Here is a 26,656-nt window from a genome sequence, read left to right as displayed (position 1 = left end):
AGTTCTAGGCACAGCCAAGATACTGCGCAGAACCCTCCAGCTCCCAGGCCTCTGGTAGAGGACCCGAGCTCAGAGGATGAAAGAGACCACCCGCGGAGGGTGAGAAGGGAATTTTTTTTATTTTTTTTATATATATATATATAGTTTTTTTTTGTTTGTTTTTTTTTTTCAGTTTTCCAGTATGGTGAAAATCTATATTAAACACACTTATTTCAAAATGTTTAAAACAACACAATTTTGGAGGGGGGAAATTTCAAGATTTTTGCCTTCTTCCAGGTTTCATTGCGGCTTTGTGCCTTTTGATAGCTTTTGTTTGGACGTTATATTTAAAAATTCCACAAATACCGTTCAGGATGGCATGAACACCGGAAGCCCACACACACTGGTGAAGGCATGTCCTTACAGGCATATGATAAATCTGCGCCCCCAAGCAAGATGATTTATGATGGCCAGCTGTGTCACTCCAGACAACGTCTGCTTGTGGTCTGACCAAGGTCTCACTCATACGCACGTTGCCGCTCTGCACTGAGTAGTAGTTAGGACTCATTTGTACATCCTTTAAATTTAGCAAAAAAAAAGAGACTGTTCATCTGTGCAGTTTCCAAAAAGGAGATTTATAACTTTTCAGCTTTCCTGCAGATTATTACTTGTTATTCTATTTAAACCTATAAATCCCTCTCTGTAATGGCAAGAGGATGAAGTCTGGATTTACAGTGCGAAAAAAAAAAAAACGATAAGCTAAAATAAGAGATGCACTTCCGTCTGAGCAATCAAAGGCTTGGCCCTCGTTCCCCCTTTTCCCCCCACCTCAGTATTGCTGAATCTTCCTTCATTCACAGACTCAGCAGCTTTTCTCTGCAGTTCTCCTCTTTCTTTCAAATGTAGTTCAGTATGTCAAGCAGTGCTGAAATATTAACACAGCAGCAGCATGAGGGAATGCGTGCAAGCAAACTGTCTTTCTTGATGATTTGTTTGGGTAGATTTATCTGCATGTGTTAATATCAGAGTAGAGATATTTCATGAAGCAGTGAGCCTTAAAAATGTATTCATATTGTTTTTATCTAGCTTTGCTGCGGACAATCCTTTTCTTTTCTTTTCTTTTCTTTTCTATTCTTTTCTTTTGAGCCAGTTTTCATTTTCTTTTAAGAGGTCATCAAGGACTGCTTACAGAAAAAGGAAGGAAAAGTAGGGGATAAACAAACCATGATGAACGTGACCCTGTTTCCCTGTCTTCCTCTTTGTAGGAGGATGTTGTGAGCTTCTTTGCTTTGTGCTTGGTTTCAGCACCAAAACCTTTCCATATGTGTGTGTATATATATATATATATATACATATATATATATATATAGAGTATTTGAAGATGCTCTGATCCAGTAGGTTTGGGTTCTGATCCAAATTAGATGCCTGAATTCAAATGTATAGGAAAATATATTGCTTTAGGTGCATCATTTCCCATCATTGTCTTTTCTCTGTGCTGGCCAAGTTCACAAATTTATCAACTATTATCCCCATTTTGTACACATAATTTGATATGTCAGCCATTCCTCCTTGCATTTTGTACCTGTAAAAAAAACATTTTCATCCTGCCAAATCGTTTCATTTGTGTTTGCTAATTTGTTTGTCGAATTTTGGAGATAAACAAATTAGAGATAGAAGTGTTGAAATCTCATATGCGAGTAATACATAGCTTTTATCTGAACCCATTTTGGCAAACTGACTGATAGAAATCAGACTGGACCAAACCAAGATAACCCTGAGTGTCATACAGGTTAATATTTTGGAGCAGAAAAACCACTCTCCTGCATAGACTATTAAAAATAACTTTTATTCATAAAATGTTATGATAAGGTATGAAATGCATTGACATGCCAGGATATCAACCCAGTTGGCGATATCATTTTGTTCTCAGAACAGTTGGTATGAAATGGCAGAGTGAAATGACTAATCTCCTTCTAACGTGTAACATTGAGGTGTAAATAATTTGATCACCAGCAGCGCTGTGCTGTCAAGAATTTTATTTTTTTTTTTGGACAAACTTTTTACAGCTGAATCACCTCAGGTCTCACACAGTATGTCGACTCTTTTTCCTAAACGCAGGAATAAAAACTCAGATTTCCCAGCTTTTTAAAGCATCATCTGCTTATATCCTCTGTTTTCCTCATTAGCGGTCCACAGATGTGTCACTCATAGATTGTTGCTAGGAGTGAATCATGTCTTGGTGTTTTCCAAAACTTTAGCATGATTCAGTTTTGTTTCACTCCCAGTATCTGCGCTTGGCAGAGCTGGCAGCTTGTGATCAAGTGCAGTTAATCTTTTGCAAAAAAAAAAAAAAAAAAAAAAAAAAAAAACAAAACACAACTCTCCCCGTTTGATGTCTTGGCCTGAAAGCTTTAAATCCTCCCATGTCCTGGTCTTGTTTTGGAAACAGACATTTCTGTAGAGCTTGAGCTGGATCACTACCAGAACTAGGCATTTCAGAGCACTTAGTTTTGCCCGTTTGTTTTGTTTTGATCTTATATTAAAATTGCTTTTCCTATAATTTTTTAAACATCTGCTGCAGAATCTTCCATTTTACATGTCTTCCCCCCATTGTGATTCATAGTTTTTTTTCTGCTGTTGCTCTGCCTTTTTTTCCCCCCAGCTTGAACTAAAAAAGCATTCAGCCATATTGCTGTTTGCCTGACCGTGGCTCAGACGCTCCCTCCGGATATGAACCATTCCGATACAGTGCAACCCATATTTCACGCAATTACTCATCTTGCTACTTAAATAAATCAAATTCAATGGGGGAAACATGTAATGCATGCACTGAATTAAAATGCAGATAAGAAAGAGGAGAAAATTTGTTTTTAAATTCAGTACACAGCAAGAAAGTGACTGAGTGAGTGAGACAGATGCGCACACACACACACACACACACATACACACTGCGGCGAAGCTCAGTCGAAGCAGCAGCAGAGCTCTCGCAGCATCCTTCATCCCCCCTCATCCCTCACTCTCTGCTCTGCCTTGCTCACTCGCTCTTTCTCGTCTGCTGACTGAGGTATTCCTGTGCGCACACTGGTGCAGCTCACAATTACAGCCTTATGGGACTCTTCTCTTGTTTGAGGGCATAAATTCACCCTCTTTGGATTCCTCTGCCTGGAAACTGTCTTTGGGTCCGCCTGTAAAAGAACCCCCCTCCCCCCCAAAAAAAAAACAAACTCTGGATTCGTGGGGGTCTGAGCTGAATCATGGACCAGAGTGCAGCAGGGGAAGATAAGAGAAACTGGGTCATGAGCAGGCTCCCCTGAATGATGCCCGCTTGCATGTGGAGGAATGGGGTGCACCACCAGCGCCGTTGTTTTTGACGGGCTGCGAACTGTCTTGGAGAGGAATTGCAGCGGCTACATCTGCAAGGAAGCTGCCGAGCCTGCCGGGCCATCTGAGGCTGAGAGGGCGCTGAGTCGGAGAGAGTCGCGCGTCATACCAACACCTAGAATACTTAAGGTCTGCCTTCATTGAATGTGGTAGCAGTTATAACCCAGTGTCATTTTTTTTTTTTATGTGCATGTTTTTAATTCCTAGTTTCAGTGTAAAAAATACGGGATCTAAATGCCAATTTTAAGCATCGTTATTTCAAATAATAATGTTTAAAAATGATGATTAAGACTGGAAAAGGACTTTCATTTTGCACAAAAATCTTCTGTAGTATAAGAGGGTTTATAAAATATATTTAACTAAATACAGTGGGTTTTTCTTATTGAAAATTCTATATATTTCACGTTAAGAAAGACAACATTTTTGAAACTCCTTTGCTTTTGATCGGCCAAAATGCTGAATGAGAGTGCACAGTGAAATGATTCAGAAGTATAAAACGTCTACCTTCACTAGATTATTATTTTTTTCCTATTTCTATATATAGAGGAAACCGGAAACGCTTATAGGATTGCATATTTCCATGCACTTACACTATCACCTTTCACATTTGCCAGAGTAATGGCTGCATTATTTGCAGCCTTGTTTCCATGTGAGTAAGCATTCAGTAGAGTGAAGTGTACAAAAAGTAGGGCAGTAGGAGGGCTGAGCGTTGCCTCCTGTTAAGCGTTGCATGGGTTAAAGCCTCTTGAGGGCTGGGACGCAAGTGAGGAGGTTAAAGAGGGGGACAGTAAGCTCTGTGTCTGCTGGAAATCAATCACCGCTCTTCATCTGGGAACCGGCAGGGTTGGCAGAGCTTCTGCTGCTCCGTACCAGCTTGTCTTTCCCCTCTTGTTTGTGTTGACTTTACTGTGTGCGATTGCGTGTGAGTTTGATGTCTTGTTCTTGACGTGGGCTCATCAGATTGAATGTAAAGTGCTGAGTGACAGTGGCCTGGCTGATGGCAGGGAATTAGGTCAAGGGCACGATTGCTTCCCTTGGCTCCGGGACGGTCTTATCATCCAGACAGCAGGAGTTAATCCTCCGTCAGTATTTACAGTCTTTTGTATCGATTGAATGTGTGCAGAGAATGTGCTTGGTGTGACACCTTTCACCACGGAGCAGCTTTAATAAAAAGATGTAGAAAATTTGCATTGGGAAATATTTATGAAAAACTGACTTTGTTTAATCGTATATTGTGTTGTGGAAAATATTCAAATCCTAAATGCCATTTTAACCGTATGTTCCCTCTTTTACTTCTTGTTTTTTTTTTGTGACTGGGCTTTAGAATGAGAATGCATGAGTTTGACTGTTAAACCTGATGTATGTAGGTAACTTTTATAAACATGTTTTTATATATATTTGTTAAAACTGTCATGTTGTGACAAGCTTGTCTGTCTCCTGGTCAGAAGCAACCCAAAAATAAGATTTAGACCTCCTTAATCAATCACTCAATTTAAGACTCTATCAAAAGCTTATTAAAGTGGTGATGATGTAAACTAAATGAGTTTTACAGTTCTTGTAAAAGGGTTCAAATTAAGAAAACAGAGATTTCAGTGGTGCAGGGACTAGGCGTTTACTGCGCAACCAGAGTGTCGCCGATTCAAACGCCTGACTGAGTGCATGCTGGTGTCATGTTCTTGGGCAAGACACTTAACCCGACGTCCCCATAAATATGTTGGTGTGATTGTGCTGGTCGGGAGGGACAGAATGGCAGCCACGCTTCCAGTGTGAGTGAAGACTAAATGCATAATGTATGAAATTGTAAAGCATCAACAAGGGTCTTTGAAGTGCCATATAGGTAATATATATTAAAGTTTTTAATCTTTCCAGTGCAGCTAAGCCATCCCACTAATTTCACCTTAGACTGGGGGTGAAAGTGTAATGCTCACAGATAAACCAAATAACCATATGTTCTATATCTGAAGCTCTGCAGACCTCAGTTATTGTCTTCATTTTAAAGTTTACAACAGGCTTGTTTGAAAGCATTTCCAAAAAAAAAAGAAAGTATCTTCTATTAAGAGTATGCAGCGTGATTAAATTTTGCAGCTGTTAGTTCTTTCAGATTAGAAGTTTCCAAACTTCTATTCTAATAAAACCTCTGTTTTAGCTTTGCCGAAAAAACACAATTGACAAAAAGGTAAAGTAAAACTGCTGTACTAAGACTTTATCTCTATGTTCCAATCAAAATCAGTCAGAATCAATCAAATCAGAGCCAGCGGTGTGGAGAGTGGAAGGTGTGTTTCTTCAGAAGGAGAGTGAACTCATTACTGTTGGCATTGCTCTGCCTGAATATTATTGAGTTTGCTCCTAGTTGCATACTAGTCACACTGCATGATGCTAAAGCTGTACAGTTCTACACCACTTTCAATTCACACTGTTGATGTTTATGTAGCAGTTGATTTTAAAGCCCATTTATAATCTGCTGTTAACATAGTTTCAATCTGGGAAATAAAGTCAAGAGGTAATTTTTATGATAAACTATTTATATGTTTATGTGATTGTAGATCACAGCTATCCAATTACAAAAATAAGAAGAATCCAATGCAGAGTACATTCTTTTCCTTCTCTTTGTATGTATCAGATTTTAAACTTTTATTCCTTATTGTTTGCATGGAAAAAAGTAAATAATTCCTACGTGTCACTCCAGTAGCTGTACGGCATTTGTAATCCACTAAGCCTTGTTATGAAAGGATATAAACCATAATTTGTGTCTTTTTAATTCCTTCTGATTGCAGCAGGTTATTATTTCTGGGAATTCAAGCCATTGTGACAATAGAGGACAGGCTTAAGCCAAACTCTGGCTCTTTGCAGCTAAAGGCAGAAATACGGTGAGGTCAGCTATGCAGATGGGGCACCACCTCTAATCTGGACAAATGTAGTTTCCAAACTAAGGTGCCAAATGAGAACAAATTTATGTGCTTCGTGATAAGATCCTAGACTAAACTTGCATGACATCAAGCAGAAAACATTCGTAGATTATAGATAAGATAGCATTTATCTAGCCCTCAGCTAGAGTTTCCTGTTTACATTACAGTACAGTAGGAGTTCATATCTCTTTGTAGACATGTAGCCTCCACAGCTTGTTTACTCCTTGGTATCTCTGAATGTTGGGCATTTTACAGATAATCAACACAACACACAAAACACACTTGTGAGAACACTTGGGAAGTGTTTCACAAGATCAGTGTCTGGGTAGAGATCCACTTTAAAGAAATCACCTTTTCCCAAATGTTAGGATAAAGTACAATTATTAATAAGCAAATAGTGTTCAACACAGTGGCATTTGTGGTATGTATGTGTCTATGTTGCTCATTTTCAGACTCAGAACTCCAGCTCATCTTTTTAAAACATTTAGGAAAGTGTAGCAGCATGAAAGTGTTCATTTCTCATCCTATCACATTCAGCCTTCATAATAATTGATTTGTATTTCTAATACCTCATCAGAAAGTAAAAAAAATAATAATAATAATCTCAAGCAAAACTATGAAAATGAAATTTGCATTTACTAGGATAAACTCTCTGCGTGAAGTCGGAAACTTGAAACTGAAAGTGAAACTAGTGGCTAACAATCATCTGGAAAGATTAGAGAACTTATGGAGCACTGAAATGTAATTCTCTAACGTCAGTCGATACTTCAATACACTAAATAGAGACAAGTGGTGTCATGGCAAGTAGAAAATATTGACACAGATGAAGACTCTTGATCCCAATACAGAATGGGAATGCTTTAAAGGGACAGAGGCTCTTGATGTTCTATAAAATTATCTCCATTTTCCTCATATTTTGACCTCTTTCAACATTTACAATGGCTCACCACTTATGGTGAGAAAGAAAACTGTGCAATAGTTCTTGCACTCTGTTTTCAAAAGCCTCAAATGACCAGAATAGTTTTTAAATATTGCGAAAGGTATTGTCTGAGTTATGTTTTAGTTCTTTTTTTTGCATTTTGATAATGATATCAATTTCATTGTTGGACTTGTGATTTATTTAAGAAAAAGTGTGAGTTGCAATGTAAGTGTAGTATTATGTAGCAATGGGCTGGTGTGAGATTCTTATGATATAATAACCTCAAGTAAAAATTAGGGATATACGAATAAATCAGTCAGCTGATTTATCAGATATGTCACAGCATTAGTTATATAACAAAAAAAAATCTGTATTGACCGAAATCGGAATTAGCATGTCTGATTTTTTTAAAGATCGGTGATTGGCCAGAAAACTGGAGTAGGTGCGTATAAATGTGAAACAATTACTAGCTGTTGTCCTATTCAGCTTTATACAGTCTGGAAAGTGGACTTGTAAACAAGCTGCATGATGCTGAGTCTTGGAGCTGCATACCGTGGGGTGGGTTATGTTGTTACATTCCAGGTTACACCCTATTTTACTTTGGCTCTAAGGTCTTGTTATGTAACCCAGAAGGCCAGCCATCCTCCCATCCCACAGTTTGATCTATGCGGACAGTATCTAACTAATTACACAAATTAAAGCACTTTGCATTTTGTTTATTTCTCTCTTTCCAATTAATTTTACACATCATAGGACCAGAAGGACGTAAAATGTAGAAATAAAAAAAAAAATTAGCTGATTCTACAGAAGACGAGTTGCTTGGTAATGTGTAAGTACTGCAATGAATATCTAATGCGGTACATCTATTACATAATCGTTCAGTTTTTGTAAATGATGTGGCTTGATGAATTTAATTTCTTTGCTTCTCCTCCCAGTTTTTGTCGTAAAATAAACCAGTTATTGTGAAACCAAAACCAAGAAATATTCCACATTGCAGGGAAACAAGAAACAATGGCCTAGACACCCTGGAGAGTATGTCAAGTTTTATACAGCTAAACTGATGTCAACATCTTTTGTTAGTTAGTATGAATGAGAAGAGGTGAAACGGAAAGTCAGTTTGATTATTAGGTTATGTTTATATGTGTTTCCGCGAGTTCCTTGTCTTGAGACAAGATAGCAGAGCAGAAAAATGTATGTGTACACATAATATAGAAAGACATAACATTTGTTTTTTCATGGTAGCATTAAATCAGACTATACAGTTCCTGTTTTATGTCATGTACAATTATCCTAATTGTCTCTATTTGCTCATTTTAATGTGAAAGATAATTAATTACTTCATAGGGGCATTTTCGTCAACGAAAATTTTGGGGCTCTGCGGGAACATGTGACAGAGGGAAGGTGGAACAGCTGCCCTCCCCCTCGCCTTGAGCTGAAACACGGGCGTGAAAAGATAACATCCTCCCCTGCAGTGGCCTACTGGAGGAATCAAGAAGTCAGGCCCATTCCTTGCTTGGCTAGACGGGGGCTGCTTTGTGTTGGAATGCCCCTCGAGCAGTTGCATCAACAAGAAGTGGGACCCTGAAGGTGGAACCGGCCTCAGACCTGTGATCTGCTTTTATTGGGATGCAGAAGAACCAGGCCAAGGGTAAAGCCTTTACTTTAATGCAAGGGGCCTCTGTTTTTTTGGTGTACAAGGAGTTTTATGGGCAAAGTCTCATTAGTTGATTCGTTTGAGGTTTAGGGATTAAATTAAAAACCCTGCCTTTGATTAATAGTAGCGATCCCAGTCTCCTTAAGTTTGTTCCTGTGGAAATGCCTATGTCTCATAAGGCGTGGGTGCTCCATGCATGACCAGGCTGTGATACTTGAGGAATTTCTTTTGGGGTTTTTTTGTTGTTTTTTTGTCTTTTTCTCTGTCACAGTACAGGTGGACTGTTCGGGGTCAGATATCTTCTTTGTGTGTATATATATGTGTGGGTGAGCGGGTGTTTAACTCCCTCCGGCTGCACAGTGGTGAGTGTAGGAGGGGCCATCTCCTCAGCCTGGGTGTGAGTCAACTGCCTCCAGTCAGAGTTGTCTCAGCTGAGCTGGAGCTTGAGTCTGAAAAGAACTACAAACTTTTTTTTTTTTTTTTTATCCAAACAAGACGTGACTTTGTTTGCTTACTGATATGCTCACAAAGAGCCTATTTTTGGGATCTAAGTCAGGAATATTTCATCGGAGCTGTTGACAATGCAGGGGAAAGCTGGTAAAGCTCCAAAGAAGGAACTGGTCATTGAGAGCCCACAGCAGTACAAGAGTCCAGCTGAGGCTGAGGTGGACTCAGTGCCACAGGTGGTGGTAAGTACTCATTCTAGGATGTAGCATGATATATGTGAGTATTTGTTTTATTTTATTACATTTGTTCTCCTCTACTTGAACGTCTTTCAGCACACAGTGCTGCCGAAGTTAACCGCGGTTATAAAGCACCCAAAGCAGGTGTCATGTGAGCATCTCACTTTTTTTTTCTCCGTTGCATTACCCACAATGCTGCCAGCTCGCATTTAAAAACTGCAATGTTAGCAACAGCTTTCAAGAAAGTTGAACTTTCACCAGCACTTTACTACCTGCACAGAAGGAAGCTCAGAGTTTGTTTTTATAGACCGTTTCGGCTTGTAAAAAAAAAAAAAAAAACTTCATGCGGCTCAAAAGTCAGTGATAATGACAGTGATAATTTTCCTCTCCGTGATGAAGGTGTCCAGTGCTTGAGGCTCTGCAGAGTCATTCGAACGGTCCTTGGTTGAATGTATCGGTTAGTGGAGGGGCACTACACAGCACCATTGTTTCAGGCTGTGTGACTGATGGGAGGAGTTGGAGCCTCAGATAAACAGCTGCTGGATGTATGGAGGGATTAGAAGTGATTGCTTCAAATATTCCTATTTTTTTTTTTGCTTGTTTGTTTTGTTTTTTGCTGTTTCCTAAAACTTCTTGGTTTACCCTGCTGAAGTGAACAATTTTTGAAATTATAAACATAAAACTTACCAAATGAACCACCAGCTGTGGCTGCTGGTTTAGGTTTGTGATCCTGCTGGACGATGGAGAAAACAACACTGAGATTTTGTTCAGGATGATGTGAAAGTGTTTGCATTTTTTCGAGTAATGCTTGCAGGTTTTATTTTTTTTCTCATATGACCAAAGCATCTTCCTCCACATATTTAATATCCCCTTCTAGATAGCTTGTGACAAACCTGCCTTGTTATAACTTTCTGACAATAGAAAGTTACAAGTTTCTTCTTCTCTTGTTATTCACAAATCTTGCCATTAGTGCAAGATTTGTGAAGTGCATGACTTAAAGTTATCACGTCTGCAAAATGTCCAACTTGACTGCTGGATCCCTGCAGCTCCTCCAGAGTTACCCTGGGCCTCATGGTTGGTCTTCTGATAATGCCCTTTCTCAAGCCTCTAAATGGAGGATGGTGGGCAGCTATGGCTTTCCTGTGTTCTTTTATTTTCTGAAGGTGGACTGAACAGTGTGTGATGACAGGTTTAAGTTTGGATATTGTTTTATAATTCAGTCCTGCTGTCAAACTTTACCCCTTATCTGCCTGGTGTGTTCTTTGGTCTTCATCATGCTGTGCATTCACCAGTGTTCTCTAATAAACCTCTGACACTTTCATAGAAGAGCTGGGTTTAAAAACTGAGATTAAACTGAGATTAAAACCATGTGCTACTTTCCTTTCAGTTCAAAATAATGCACCGTGTCCCACTGGTCTATTATAAAATCCCTACGAAACATGCTTAATTTAGAAGTTTAGTTTGTCTGCAAGAATCTGCAGTGCACTTGAATGTGTGGAAACAAACCTCAATATTTCTATCATTTTGGTCTACATCTGCCTTCTGAAGTACTGTGTTTATCTGAGGGGATATCAAGAAGTTTGAAACTCGTCTACTCACTGTGGTCGGGTCTTTGGTGAAAGAGAATGACCAAGCACCTGAAAATGCATGTCCATTGTCTTACTCAGCGCTGAGTTTACTGAATGATTGACCACTTGGAACCCCTGACGAAGCAATGTCAGATGAACTCTGTTCTGTTGAACACAGAGTGAGAAAAGAAAAGATATGCCAACAACCGAGCAGCTTTAGGAATTAATGATTAGAAAAACTAAATGCAAATATTATGATGGGATCAGGTCGGTTACACTTTGAGACATTTGGTGCTTGGTTTTGAGTCCGTGCAGACTAATTTTCAGTACCTCATTACTCTCACAGTTTGCCTTGGTGTCAGGGTGTTGAATGTGTATCCTTGTTGATACTCCAATCCCTTTTCTGTCTTAGGTAAACCTTCCAGGGTCCATTTGATCCCTGGTTTAGTCTTGTGTCCAGAATGTTGCTTTATTTGGATGCAAAACTGGGTGTGCCAAATGTACCTTAAACAACTTGTCTGATTGTGTCAGAAGATTTAGGGGGATTTAGAAGTGAGACACAGATTAGGACACATCTTGTCTTTCGGATATCATGAATTCCTTCCAGGCTTACCTGTATTACATACAACAATCTTAGTGTCCATCTTCTCACCTTCCCTCCATTTTGATGCATAACTGCATCTGAAAGGCATACTTAACAGAAGATGTTTTGACTTAAAAAATACTGGGAAACTCAGTTATGCTACGAATAGAGAACTGCCTTATATGCAAGACCTTACGGTACTGTTTTGGGTTTGCTTTCTCCCGATAGCAAGTCATGCCTGTTCTGTCAACTCCTTCACCGTTTTTAAGCCTGTCAATATCCACGACTTTTCTCTGAGGTCATGCAAGATGTTATCAACTCCAGATGTGGAGGCGATGAGTGATCCGTGCTGTCACTCTGCCCTTAAGTCTGCTTAAGTGTCACTGTTCATTTTTCACTTTGCTGCCTCCCTGGGCTCTTAGGTTTTATCCTTGCCTCCAATCGGTTGCCAGTGTTGACAGCTTACTCTACATGTAATGGTCTTCTGTATCTTTACAGCTTACAGACGTCTGAAGCAGTGTTTCAAAACTTTCATACCTGCATTCAACATGAATGGTGTATTCAAAACTGTTGGCTAAAAGCAAGGATACATTTTCTGATTGATCTTTACCACAGAAAGTCAAAGGTATTTGATCTGATTTGTGGAGGATGACTTGTTGAATGCTGTGCTACAGCTGGTGTGTCGTGTAATTGTTTCCATGAGAGTACTGTTGCTCCCACAAAGAGGTTAAGCTCATCAAACCAGCTCCCACTGGCCGAATAGTTGTCTTTTTCTCTGCACATTTGGAGTCCTTACTGACTTGTCACTACTTATCTGGGAAATAAACCACCCACATACCCAACAAGACAGCACGGTTGGTTTAGTTTCTGCAGAGTTGTAGTCTCTGTATGTTCTCTTAGTCCACAGTTTTTTTTTTTTTTTTATTGTGATTCCTTGTAGAGATGGGGCCACCATGAGACTTTTTGCAATTTAAGTTAGACTTAAATTGCAAAAACCCGAGGCTTAATTCACATTGCAATCCAAAGATATGATTTGGACAGATTCTACAAAGGCTGTGTAAAGGACACTAGACTGGACTATGATTTGTGATCTGAAGACTTAAGCTGTAACTCAGATTTATCCTCTTAAAACTTGAATTGCTCTTACATTCCAAAGACTTAGGACTCAGACTTGTTTCACATTCAGTTAAAAGATTTGACTCTTAAAGCTTAAACCTTTACTCAAACAGTTGCTCTGAAGTTTTAAGACCTATCTCAGTCTCCTGCAAAAGGGTGTGTTTGATTTATTATTGTTTTTGGATTGTGAGCTCTTAGTGGTTCATAACAGTCTGTATCAGCTGTTGTTCAGCACTAATTACTACACAGATGACTCTAAAAAAGAATTATGTGTTAAATGGTGGTTCATTTCTGGAAAAGATAAACTTAACTGGCTTCTAACATCCAATTATGTTGCTACTAAACTGGCATAATTAAAATTTGATTTCTGACTCTTCAAAATAAAAGCACATCTTCTGACAATATTCAGACCTTCCACACGTTCCTTTGTTTTGTAATTTACAGTGTAATATAGCTTAAATCACATTTACTGCATAGACGTGACAACATATATTTTTAAATGGAGATTAACTCCATGGTTTCCTATTAATATTTCAAGTCCAGCTGCTATTCAGTGTGATATATTGTAAAGAAGGGAATGTTGGAACACTGTGATAAACAGATGTTATTCACATCATTGCAAAGACATTTACATCTTTAATTTAAAATAATTTATAGCGCAAAGCATTTAGAAGTTTAACAAAAACAGGTGGAAGCCATTTTCTAACATTTTTTTACAAACACAAATTTTGTTTGCTTATATTTCTAAAAGAGTAATTATTACACTTTGTTGTTCAAATTAATTTCTAACAATTTATCAGAGTACCTTTGTGTGATGAGTTAATGCCCCGAAAAGAGAGAGAATGTTAAATATACAATATAATTAATATTTGTTATCTATAAAGTTGTTGTGGTAGTTCTATGTATTTGGTTAGAATGCAAATGCAGGTTTTTGGGTTTTTTTGTATTATAATGCCTAATAAGTGAAATCAAACATTTCTAAGTTCTCTTTTCGCTATGTTTATTTAGTATCTTTCCAGTCTCTGTCATTAACTTTGTCACATATTTTGTGAGGCCAATGGGACGCCTACAATGTATCTTTATCTTAAGCAGCAAACGAGCTGAAAAACGTTTTGACTCTTGAAAAGTTTAATGTGTCACAGACATTCATATTTGGCAGTAAATGTGAACGTGGGGTCACAACTTCTCAATCTGTATTGTTTGTTTAATCATTGTTGATGCCAGTCAGAGGTCTGCAATGTAGGTCATTGATCTTCGTCATCTCATTAATGAATCTGTTTCAAAATATTCCACTAATTGTGTTTTCCAGGTAAAACCAAAGGTGATTGAGCCGCTGGATTATGAAAATGTGCTGGTGCAAAGAAAGACGCAAATCCTCAGCGATGTTCTCCGTGACATGCTGCAGTTCCCCCTGGAGGACTTTGAGGTGGGTTTGATAGCCATGTCTGTACCAACTCTGAGTGTAAAGATACGTATGGACAAAACCTTTTTGGCTTTGGCTTTTCAATTACATCTGGAATTTTTACAAGTACAAAAATATAATGAATACCAAGTTTAAATCAAATGCTTTTTTTTTTTACTGCTGTAATTCAGTCTAGGTTTCACAGGTCAAAACGTTGCACATGTTGAGACAGAACTGATATGAGTTTCTCCAGTTGCCCAGAAATGATGTAAAATAAAACCTTTTTGAGACAGAAGCTGATTGTTTTTCTTCATGGTTTGTGAAACCTAATAGGGCTACTCGATTATGGAGGAAAAAAGTATAATTTATGAAGAACAGTCACATGCTCGCTCAACACTTGAGCAACTAAGACTCCATTTTGACGCAAAGAAATCTGATCAATCTCTAGAAATCATTACATGCTGTCAAGTCTCACTAAAAAGTTGTGAAAGTTGTGAACAGTCGATCTGTTGGGCAGCACTGAAAGAGATGCTAACATTAGCAGCTACTGGTTAGCCAGTCACAGTTTTGTCAGATTCAGGGTCTTTAGCTTTAAACCAATTACCTTTACGACCGGGCCCATAATATTAGCTTAAATTTTCTTCACCAGATAGTCATATGTTGACAGCATCACGATAAAACTTTGTGAGACAGCTCTCACTTTGATGACAAATATCACTAAATATAGTGTGATATTGTTACAACCCTAAACTGACTAATAAATCTGCCTCTTGTTAGTGGGAAACAAAATTTAAACTGTAATAGTGATGAACATTTAGTGCAGCCCGTGTGTGTAATTCAGGGAGACTTTGTTTATGTTGAGGTTATGATGCAGCACTATGAAGACCTTGTTATTCTAATAATCTATTTATAATGATGAGTCTAAAAAGGGTGTATTTTCTGGTCTTGCCTCACCCTATCTCTACGAGATTTTGCACCTGCACTCCCGTTCTTGGTGAGCTGATTAGCTGTAGTAGGAGCTGCCTCTGGCCTGCAGCTCAGGGCAGGTCAAACTTTTGCTCCCACATAATGGATTGCTTTGCTGCTGCACAGAAAAGCATCTTCGCAAGCCACTTATAAATCTGATCTTAAGACCTACATCTTCTTTTTAGCACTTGTCCCCGTGTAAGTTTCAAATTTTATTTATGTTAATTTTATTTCTACATTTAATCATTTCACTTGTTGTTCTCATTTGTTTTAATCAGTGTTTTTGGTTCATTTTGTTTGTTCAGCACTTCTGTCAGTGCCTGCTGTTTTTTAAAGTGCTTTATAAATAAAGCTGGCTTGGCATGGTGAATGCCCTTTCTGATGTTTTTCTAGAAATATGTTTCCAAACCGTAAAAAAAGTATTTTTACTTAACTTGATTCTTTTGTTGTGCTTGTTAGCGTTTGCAGTGTCCCACCCGGGCCCCACTGGCCCAGGTGGGGCTGTGTTGTGAATACTGGGTGGACTTTTCCTTTTGTTTATTTCTCTCTGTGCTCTAGCGTGTTAGGGGCAAGGGGCTATCTGTTTAATTAGCTCATTCTGTCCATTATGTTGTGTGACAGTCAACTTTATCTCGAGCCGCACCATGCCGGACTCGCAACCTCTCACTGTTTCCACGCTGCTGCAGATGGAAAATACTAGATGGAAATCTGTCCCAGTGCTTGTACCTCAGGAAATGGAAGTCCTTCCTCAAGAGCAACAATGAGATATACAGTGTGTCCTCAAGTCTGGGTCCAACTCCTCTGAACCCCTACTGCACAGTAAAGGTTTTATGGAGTCAGCCTTTTCCTGGTTATCTATACAATTTCCTTCAGAGACATAAGTCGTTATATTATTCCTCATGAAGACTTTCACATCTAACAAAATGTACCTCGGGTTAAGGAGCAGGAAGTGATAACTACTGACAGTATCTCTTACCAAACGATATAAGGAAGGAATGAATATTTGTTTCTTTATTGGACTTTTCCGATTTCCGAGTGCTGAGTAACAATATGGCTTTGAGTTTGTTTGCCCAGCCTGCTCTTGTGAAGATAAGATGTCAGTGTTACAACCGAAGCGTTGTCAGAGAATGACAGGTGATTCTGACGGAGGAAAGAAAAACATACTGAGGCACGGTGATTGAACTTAACATCTGTTTCTGCCGGCCCGCCCTCTTGTACAGACAGGACTGTAATCAGTTGACGTTTCAACGCGGAGATTTAGCAGCTGAAGTTATGTAGAAAACTGCTAAGTTCATGATGTAAGCATTGTAGGAAGCTGCGAAACTACCTGAAACAGATCCTTTGTTTTGTTCTACCCCTGTTTTAGTCTTGGGAAGCATATTTTTCCAAACTGGTTCATCAAGCATCATTTGCTGTTCTTTGTAAAACAAGACCTATATCACCTCAGTAGACTCTGATGGCTTTGTGTTGTGCCCTGGTTGAGTATCAATCACTTTGTTTGCATTTCTTAAGCCTGTTTTTTCCCACCTTAGTCAACATGCAGCACTCAAATATAATATATTTAAAGTCTGGAATGTGAGGTCAATAATATTCCAACTCAAATGTTTAAGGATTCCTTTTGACCCCAGCAATTATTCTGTGATCGCTCCAGCACAGAAAAATGGCGACTTGAAGCCGATTTAAATGCTTCCTGTTACCCTTTTACCTATATGCTTGTTTATTTCTGCTTCCTGCATTGTAAAGATTGTAATCTTTGCAGGAAACTTTGCTACAAGCAGGAAGAGGGATTGGCAGGTTTACTTAGGAAAGCATATGGAATTTCTTTCAGATGACACAACCAACACTTTTTACGGCACATAATTTTATGTTTTGGTTTGTGTGGAAGACAAAGACAGCAGTGTCGCATTTTTTGTGTGTCTTATCATTCAGGTCATCAACGACTCATGACTTGTCTGTGTTGAAAGAGTGTTTGCTTTCACCTCAGGCACTTCAGCATACCTGGGAACTCCACACTTTAGCAACAAAAGGTGACACGACTTGGAGACAAAGAATCCTCAACTTTAAAAGTATTACAAGTTTTACAAGCTAGATCTCTTAATTATTACTTTTTTAAATACAGGTACAACTTAAGCAATGATCCAAATAAAAACACCAGCATGTTTATATGTTGCTCTGTTATTTATTATTATGTGTCTATAATTTGCAAAGAACATGTAAATGTCAAAGGCTGAATTACAGAAACTAAAAGTGATACTGTCATTTCACCCTGTTAGTAGTAATCAAAGTCCTGGGGTAGCTTTAAACATGATTAGATTTAGTGTTTTGTTACATGTGAAACACAACCTTTTCAAATCTGCAGGCTTTTCACTTCAAAGTCTATTGTGTTCTCATAAAACATGTAGTTTGCCACAGACTGTACTCGTTCTCAATAAAGTGTCTCCGGGCCCTTGACACATCACTAATGAATTGCTTCCCACTGGATTTGATCAGTCAGATGTTGATCTAACCTCAAATGCCCAATAATATTTGCAAGGACACCCAGAGCAACTGTGACTCATTTAAACCACAATTCTGGGCTTTCTAGGAAAACGACATCCTGCTGCTTCACATTTTGTTTCATTTTCAGTATTGCAGTGTTAGTGGAAAGTCTTCTGTAATTCCCCGTTTCGTTTTTCCTCACAGATTTCAACTTTGAGGCGCCAAGGGAGAACTCTGTACCCCACAGTGCCTGAAAATGCTGAGAGGGAGGCCCAGAGCCTGTTTGTCCAGGAGGTAAACTCATTTCCCAACAAAAAGCAGCAAAATCAGATCTCAGCCAGTTTATCCTCAAACTGCCTCGTTAGGAGTTAACTGCTACCGAGTCATTTGCATCTTATTTGTCGTGCTATTGTTTCATTTTTCTTCCAAATGCCCAAAATGCTACCAAACGGGTCATTTAAAAATGGTTGAACCTTCTTCCATACATGCTACGTGTGAGCAATTCTTGTCAACCAGTCTCCATATTAGTTAGTTCTGTCAACACAAGAGACCAGCTGGAGCTCAAGAACTACTTCCTTTCCTACTTCAAAATAAGAGTCTCAAGCAGAGCGACAGAGTGTCAGTCTTAAAGAGCCCAAACTGACGTTTTTGACTCGAAACGAATGTTTTTCTCAACTTTGCGAGACATATGTCACTTTGTCCCAACATCTACTTATGCCATTGGTATTTTAATTGTCTTCTGTCCAGGAGGTGTTGACAAGGAAGGAAGCAAATATTTTCTTGTCTGTGATGGATCTTGTCTAAGCTCTTCTCAGTCAAATTAAAATCCTGGGGAGAATTTTGAAGTAAAGCGTCTTAAACATTCATTTAGAGCTGACCAAATCTCTAAAATCTAACCACTAAGACCATACACAGCGCTGCTACTCCTTTAAAGAGCCACACAGCAGCTGCGTGCTGACAGTCCACCTTCCAGGTCACAGGTCAGCGATTAGAGAACGGCGTGTATGAAGTCATGAAGATACCAAAACACAGCTCAAGTGTTGTGTGACATCACTCAGACAGCTGCACAGATTGACAGCTTCTCCGTTTCTAATTCGTCTCCTGTTCAGGTTACGTTTCGTCTCCCAGCAGGGGCACTTCTTGTAAGCGCCACGCATTTCTGCTGAACAGATACCTCTGAGCTGCTCCTATCACTGGCTCTAACAATGAACAGATGTCCACTTTCCAAGTAAAAGAGGATAGTGATACACTCCCTGCCGAGGCATGGTCAGACCGAGGTGGAGTCACCACACACTCCTTTTCCGCTAATTTTCTGAAGAATGTTATGTTGAGATTCAGTTTTTTTTTTTTCTGTATCTGTGGAATTTCAAGGCAAAAGTTCACTTTGAGGTTGTCATCTTTTTAGTTTCATTTTAGTATCTCGAGCATCAAATTCAATGGCTGTAGCTCAGATAACATAAAAAAATGAGCCATCTTGTGCAAAAGGTTTACAAAGCCAAGAATAAAGACACATTTTAATAACAGAAATAAGCATAAACTATTATTCTGCAGCAGCTCTGAGATGCAGTCTCACATCTTTAGCCTGTTGTAGATCACAGACCTTCCCTTAAAAGATATCGAGAGACTGTTTACTAAAATTATTAAAAGCAATTAAGTAATTTATTTGTAAATTCATATAAAAAAAATCTCTTGTCTGAAGGACATGAATAATGCAGTGTCTTCATTCAGACACAGAGCTTTTTGAGGAAAGTTGCACCTGTCACATTTCTTGACGCCAGCAGAGAGAGTTGCCTTTAAAAGTCCGTGTGACTCCTTCTTTAGCAGTAATAGGTTCACTGGTCCATGTTCAGTCCCCATGGTAACCAACTGCTGGCAAGTTGACGGTGGACGTCTCCAGCAAATTTTCTGTGGCTTTAATGTGAACAAGCTCTATTGCACCATCAGAACACAATGCATTGAACAAAATAAGAGAAATCAAACTTTTGTCAGAAAATGTCTGTCCAAAAATGCTCATTGGTAACACAAGAACTCATCAGTGTCCTATAAATCGAAACCCCCTCTGACCAGAGTTCAACATGGAGATTCTCAACATATACCTGTCTAAATAAGAGCTTGACTGCAAGGCTTTTAGTAGCTGGGATACTCAGCTTGCTTAGACTTTTTTTTTTTTTTACTTATTACTAATAAGTAAAAAAATAATAATCCCAGAACCTGAAAACGTTAATTTAGGTTTGCAAGTTTCATTTAACTCAACTGTCTGCAGTCAATTCCTAATTAGTAAGAAGGGTCCACCTGTGTGTAATTTCATCCTAGCATAAATAGAGGTTTTCTTGGAGAACATTAGTGAACAAACACAGCATCATAATTTAAAAAGGAACTCAGCACATGTGTTAGAAATAAGGATTGCAAACTTGTTTCATCTTGCAAGGCTGCAGTTTGTGTCATTTTACGGGGTGCAGCTGTCTTCAGACCCACTGAACGAAGTCCCATTAATTGATCATCCATGTCTTTGCAGTGCATTAAGACCTACAAGTCTGACTGGCATGTGGTCAACTACAAGTACGAGGATTATTCTGGGGATTTTCGACAGCTTCCAAAGTAAGTCGGCAGTTTAAATCCTCAACTCTGCAGTGAGTAAAGTTAACTTGTCCCACATTGTGACATCAGCATGAGGGGAGTAATAACAGGTACTCAGATAACGCGTAGATGCCAAAGCTGTCATCTATTTTCATCTGCTGCTTTGGAAAAAAATGCTGCGTGCCCTAACAAGGAAACACCTAGCTCTCATTTACGTGCAAACCAGTGTTTCCTTTTTGTTTCATGGAGCACGGCACCATTTCTAAAATACAGCCATGTGGAAAACACCCTCATTGTCAAGAGGTTGTGTCACCAACAACAGTTTCTTCCCTGAAGAATATATATTTTACTGGCAGTGTGTTAGCTGACGATGTCCTGCACACTGCAACGATTGCCAAATGCTTTGTTGCTTCACTCATTCTGGGGAAATTAAAACAATGCTTCACGACACAGATCGCCTGTTAAAATCCCTGGCACTGTTTCCGTTAATGTGAAGTTAGCATTTGGCAACTTTTCATTTCCTAGTTTCCTTGGACCATTACTGTAAAATGCAGCATTTATATCATCCTGGACTTTCCATTTACAATGTTAACTGCCGACACTCTTGGAGAAGAGTTTTCCAGTTTATTAAAATAAGTCAAAGGTTAAAAATGTAATCTCTGTCAAAACACAATGCGTTTGAAAGAATGTACACAAAACAGTGTTGCTTGATCAAACTCAAATTTCACCTGTTCTTACAGCAAAGTACCCCGGCCTGAAAAACTGGCGGTTCATGTGTTTGAAGTGGATGAAGATGTTGATAAAGAGGAGGTAAGTCCATGCACTACATTAGTTGGTACACTGGTGTCACATATTTGTCGTTTTATTATCTCTTTTTCATAAAAAAAAAAAAAATCACATCAAAGCTATCCCGAAAGACTAGCTTTCCCTAAATGTTGTATTATTTCTTCCTCTGTTTGAAGTAAAACACCATTTTCTGCCTCAGAGCTGAGCTCAAAAAGGACTGAAATTAAGTGCAATAAACATTTTGTTGCTGGATCAGAGGCAGATTTCAGAGCTTCAGCATTCATCTCTCTTCGTCTTCTGCTCATCCATGTGTGACAGAGGGGATGTGTGCTCCTGCGAAGATTAAATGACTATAATTGTTGTCTTTGGAACGGCTTGTGAGTCTGCAACAAGGAGGCTAATAAGTCACCTGGCAAACCCTCAGATCTTGCTGGGAGTGTTTAAAGCAGCAAAGATAATCCTAAACTCTTGTCGAAACAAGTGTTATCTGAAATAACACAAGGTCACCGACTGCTTTGAGAGATGTATCGCAATTATCCCGACCTTCCTCCACACCCCACTTTTGGTGGAGGGGTTTTTTCTCCACATAAATTATGGCTTACATTAAAGATGTAAAAATTTCTGGATTGATTTATGCTGGTCTAATTCTTTTTTCTTTTTAGCAACATAGAAGCCATACCTTTTAATGGGGTTTGTGTTGACATGTTTTATTCACACTATAACTGCGTATGTTAGAAATCTGCAACATTTGTTGTCCATCTCTCTCCTGTGTCCTCAGCTTGGCCTTAGATCTCGAATGCCTTCTGTTTCTGTCTCAGTGGTTAAAGGCTGTCACTTTTCTGCCTCTATGGTCTGTACTTGTGAAGGCTGTCTAGACACAGATGAGATTAAACAGGCTCTGACCCCTTTCCAGCTGCTTTTCAGCGTTCTTCAGTCCTCCGCAATGAAACTGCGAGAAGACAGTCAGCACTTTTAAAATCCCCTTTTGTTTTACTGGACAGAGAAAAGGAGGAGAAACGGACACTGGATCAGAGCAAGTGACATCTTGAGAGGTCATTTGCTTTAATGCAGGAAAGTTCTAACTGCAGACGAAGCAGGGCTGACATAAACCAGGACAGATCTTCTATCACTGCTCTACTAATTGGTTTATTTTTGCAGACGATGGAGCAAAGCAGGTCACGGTATCTTGTGTTCTGGTCATATGTGAAACTGTGATTTCATCCCACACATGATAGGAGTGTGGCGTGAAACGGCCCGGATTTGTACGTCTCTTCTCTGAAGTTGGGGAAATGTATTTGTTTAAAAACTCAGCGTTTGTTTTATGTCTTTGTGGCTGCTTGTTTTGATTGAGACAGCTCGGCACAGCGCCGGCTCTCTGTGTCTTCTCAAAGCAGTAGATGAAAGCCTTTGCACACACCAGGACCATGGCAGGGTCACTAATTAGTAGCATGATCTAATTCTTATGAAGCTTGAATGCAAAAAAAAAGAAAAAAAAAAAAAAGAAAATGTCCAAAGTTCTTTAAGTACAAATTTTCTCTGGTTTTCTAAATAAGTAGATGTCTTTAGTAATTATGTCGCCATTCTAAACTACATTTCTAAACTTTTTTTTTTGTCTGATATTTTCTTTATGTCTTGTAGGACACTGCCTCCTTAGGATCCCAGAAAGGGGGCATTTCCAAACACGGCTGGCTGTATAAAGGGAACATGAACAGTGCCATCAGCGTCACCATGAGGGTGAGAAAAGAGTGATGAAAACGTTCAAAGGCGGCCTTTTTGGGCTCTTCAGAAAAAAGTTTAATAAGAGAAACTCTTCTGACAAACACATCCAGATGTGAGAATCTTACTGCTGATTTAATACCTGCTTAGGAATTCTGACATTAATAATCGTGGAAAGTCTTCTTTTTTTTTGTCCCAGTTAATCACTGTAATGATTCATTTTCTAAGCTCAAGAGTGCGGTTTTATCCAGGATTTATTTACGTAAGGGATAATGTCTGCCAGGGTGCCTATTTTTAGGAATTAATGGATGAAGTTAAACAAACAGGATCGCAGTAGTGTTGCCTTTACAACAATATGGTCAGGCCCTTTCTGTGTGCTGTTTGCATGTCTTAACAATGCATGCATTGGTAATCTCCAGATACCAGACAGCAGTACAAAAGCATTTAGGTCAGATTAATTGGTTGACTAAACTGTGCTTATGTGTGCATGCATGTCAGTCTTATACAAGTCCCCTGCAGATATATTTGTAGTTAGTGTACTTTTTACATACTGCAACCATACATGTCGATGCATTTTATTTGGTATTTTATGCAATTACACAAGGCTTCATTGTTTCTCAGTGTGGTGTGCATTTTTATTCAGCCTCTCTCTACCCAGGAAACCCTGAAAAACATTAAATTGCCTAAATGGTAAATGGCCTGTACTGACTGAACACTAACACATATTGTGATGCAGTGGATTTTTATTGGCAAATTCTTTGTGGATGGATCTACAAAGACAAATGAACAAAATGCAACTTTTTTCTTTTCCAGTGACTTAGACCTGAATGTTGTTTCTTTCCATCATTTCAGTCGTTCAAGAGGCGGTATTTCCACCTTACGCAGCTTGGGGACGGCTCATACAATCTGAACTTCTACAAGGACGAGAAGATCTCCAAAGAGCCAAAAGGAACCATTTTCCTGGATTCCTGCATGGGTGTGGTTCAGGTACGCTCTGAATTCTTGAGGTCATCTCTGGCACAGAGACCCTGATTGTTGAGGCTTGCTGAACCCGAATGACCGTTGGCGTGTTTTCCCAAACAGGATATCCATGTTGGCGCCGTGTTTGCTAATGACGTAGCCCCCTCCCGTATGGGGGATTTAAAAGCCTGACAATACATGCAACCATTCTGGAAATTTCCTCGTTGCAATCCTCAACAGGATTAGCTTGAAGCATGAGTTGCAACAGACAAAGCTGTCAAAAGAAGTTGTTGACAGCTGCTGAAGACTGTCCTCTGCATTTTCATGAAAGCTGAGCTCTCTCCTCCCCAAGGTCGTGTTTTTCTGCTGACGCTCAGCCGGTGAAGCAAGGTGAATGCTGAGGCCTCACTTCCGAGCACTTTCCTCTGGCCTCTCAATCAATTCTGTGCTCTTCCATCTGATCATATGGAGAAAGCAATTCATGTGGGCATTTTCATATATCTATCATCACAGTTGATGGAAAAAATCTGATTTACCTGTCAGGAGGTCAGCTGGATGATTGGGATATGATCATAAGGGGGAGCAGGACTCTGGTATTTATCTTTAAAACCTTCAAGATGTTTAGAGCTTTTATCTTTGTGACTTATAACGTTACCTTCCTTTAGGTTTTCTTATAGCAACAAAATTGTATTTATGTCAATATTTGGCATAAAACAAAGGCTTAAACATCTGAAATGAAAGTAACCTTTGAAAAAGCAGAATAATAACCAGAAAGAAAAAAAAAAGATTTAAAATCCCTTTGACTATCTCCTTTCTATTCAAACCCCATTGGTGTCACTCTCAGAAAGAGTCTCTAAGAACACTGGAGAGTTTTTAGAGAGGTCCTCTGGCGTGTATCAAGTACAGTATGATGATGCACTCCTCGTTACGTGCATTGGAGTGTGAAAATTCCCAGATTGTCTGAGCATGCACAAAACTTCAGTGGTGAAATTCTCGTGGTTCAGTATTGTGGTGGCATCATGCCTGAGCGTTGGGTGCTGCGTGGAAAGAGCCTGGTCACAGGAGTGGTAGCTTGAGCGTGACATGTAGATCTGCGTGGCGTTGGCGTCAGATAATCTGAAGCAGTAAGTGACCAAACTCACTCTATGCCAAGACTACAACATAATCACATCCTCAGTGGGCGGTTTATGCTCCGAGTATAGCCTAGTTTGCTCAGTTCATATTTCTTGTGTTTTTCCGAGCAAACTTCAGAATCGCACGTCATTAAGCCACGGCCCACAGCTGTTTCCCAATAACTTGCTCCATGAGTAGACCTGCAGATGTTTATGTTGCAGCTGGAATGGCGTGTGAGATGACTTCATGCTGCTCTTCAAGCTGCTCCAACTCTTTGGGAGGGAGCAAGCATTTGCACAAAAGCACTTTAAATTTGTCCTGTGTGGGTAGTGATCTCTGCTGACCAAGTCTGAGCTGAGAAATATAAAAAAGTATATAATGCAATCTTTTTTCTTATTTTTTTTTTTTTAAATCAGGGACACTAACTTATTTGTGTAGCTCTGTTGTCTAAAAAAAAAATTGATGAGTCTTTCAACCTGTAGTGTTCATCCCGATTTTGCCTGTTATTATCCTAGTTTTATTTCCGTCCTAAACACCCCCCTCATTATTCACTCTGCCTGCCACTGACTGTTCCTCCCAGTCACTCCCACTCTGTTGTTTTTTACTGTTCAGACAAGTAAAAGAAAATGACACAGAATAACAAAACGCCAAAGTGACAGCGCTTTCCCAAATCCTTTAGACACTCCTAGCTAGTTTATTGAAATCCACAATAAATATCTGACCTCTGCAGAGCTGTCGTGTCACAAACAAACTGCAGCTGCTTTGGCCCCAATTGCTTCTGAACGGGCTGAAACTGAGAACCGCTAAAAGCCTAAAATGGGGCAGTGACATCACTCTTGGTGGCTGATTGAGGTCACATTTTGGCTGCAGGTAATTTTGCTTTCTGTAGCTGTGGAAGGTCAGTGTTGCACTCTTGCTTAGCTCCAACTTATTTCACCTGTGGTCCACATTCCTTCAAAGCAAGACTCACCTCTCCCTTATTTATGTAGAGAAATTGTTGATCCAGTAAACTGTGTGAACGTTTAGTAGATTTATGAGCTTACAAAGCAAAGAGAGAGCAGCGAGGATGAGGGGAGGTATTGAAATGAACCAAGGCATGGTTTAAATCATAAAAAATAAACGTCTTCTGCCTTTTGCTGACTGGGTAGGAGTTTGATATTTGGATTGGACCCGGTAATAAAACATTCCACTTCCCCCCTTCCCTGCAGTTTTGAGTCTGTTATCTGTGCAGAATATTACTTACCATTATTAATTTTTTTTTTCATGTTTTCATTGCATTATCTGTGCAGAACAACAAAGTTCGGAGGTTTGCTTTCGAGCTGAAGATGCAGGATAAGAGCACGTACCTGCTGGCTGCAGAAAGCGAAGCGGAGATGGAGGACTGGATCAACATGCTCAACAAGATCCTTCATAGCAGCTTTGAGATTGCCATGCAGGAGAAGAGGAATGGAGACATTCATGATGGTGTGTGTGTGTGTGTGTGTGTGTGTGTGTGTGTGTGTTTTTGATACGACAATGAGTATTATTTTGTGTACACGCAAATCTTTAACTTGAAAACTATCACAAAAATAGCTTTTTATGATAACAGTGATCAAAAGTATGTGAATTAAGTCAGCGTTTTATATTATTAAATCACTTTTGGTGAGTGAATTATGCTTTGTTTCCATGTTGAATCTTTAATCAATCAGTTTCTAAGCAAAATCACTTGTTTTTTAAGTTTCTGCTGTCAGAAATGTAAAAGATGAAGAAAGTCCACGCAGCTTGTACTGCTGTTTTCAGAATAGAAATAATTTTTCATACACCTGAATTATTAAATATATATCAAAATCTAACACTGAATCCCATTTAAAGTTTGGCAGCTTTGGTTGA

The 26,656-nt window shown here is 39.2% G+C and overlaps 1 protein-coding gene across 22 annotated transcripts in view; it reads left to right on the top strand.

Moving 5' to 3' along the window:
• The window catches only part of LOC103134340 (dedicator of cytokinesis protein 9), a 77,617-nt gene that overhangs the window by 21,566 nt on the left and 29,395 nt on the right, over positions 1–26,656 (top strand). For 8 of the 22 annotated variants that reach the window (XM_007546540.2, XM_016668679.1, XM_016668677.1 and 5 more), the window contains exons 1-8: positions 2,089–3,489; positions 14,099–14,215; positions 17,840–17,929; positions 20,151–20,233; positions 20,953–21,022; positions 22,637–22,732; positions 23,567–23,701; positions 26,077–26,251. In XM_007546540.2, coding sequence (XP_007546602.1) covers positions 3,319–3,489; positions 14,099–14,215; positions 17,840–17,929; positions 20,151–20,233; positions 20,953–21,022; positions 22,637–22,732; positions 23,567–23,701; positions 26,077–26,251 — 937 coding nt within the window. In that variant the 5' untranslated portion in view covers positions 2,089–3,318. Of the gene's footprint in view, positions 1–2,087; positions 3,490–9,261; positions 9,529–14,098; positions 14,216–17,839; positions 17,930–20,150; positions 20,234–20,952; positions 21,023–22,636; positions 22,733–23,566; positions 23,702–26,076; positions 26,252–26,656 lie in introns of those variants that run through there. The other 14 variants (XM_016668681.1, XM_007546545.2, XM_016668673.1 and 11 more) reach the window with 5 other exon arrangements.

Source organism: Poecilia formosa, unplaced genomic scaffold (assembly GCF_000485575.1).
Source record: "Poecilia formosa unplaced genomic scaffold, Poecilia_formosa-5.1.2 Scaffold16, whole genome shotgun sequence".
NCBI lineage: Eukaryota > Metazoa > Chordata > Actinopteri > Cyprinodontiformes > Poeciliidae > Poecilia > Poecilia formosa.
The sequence above is the reverse complement of the archived record's forward strand: the minus strand, read 5'-3'. Positions and strand labels throughout refer to the sequence as shown.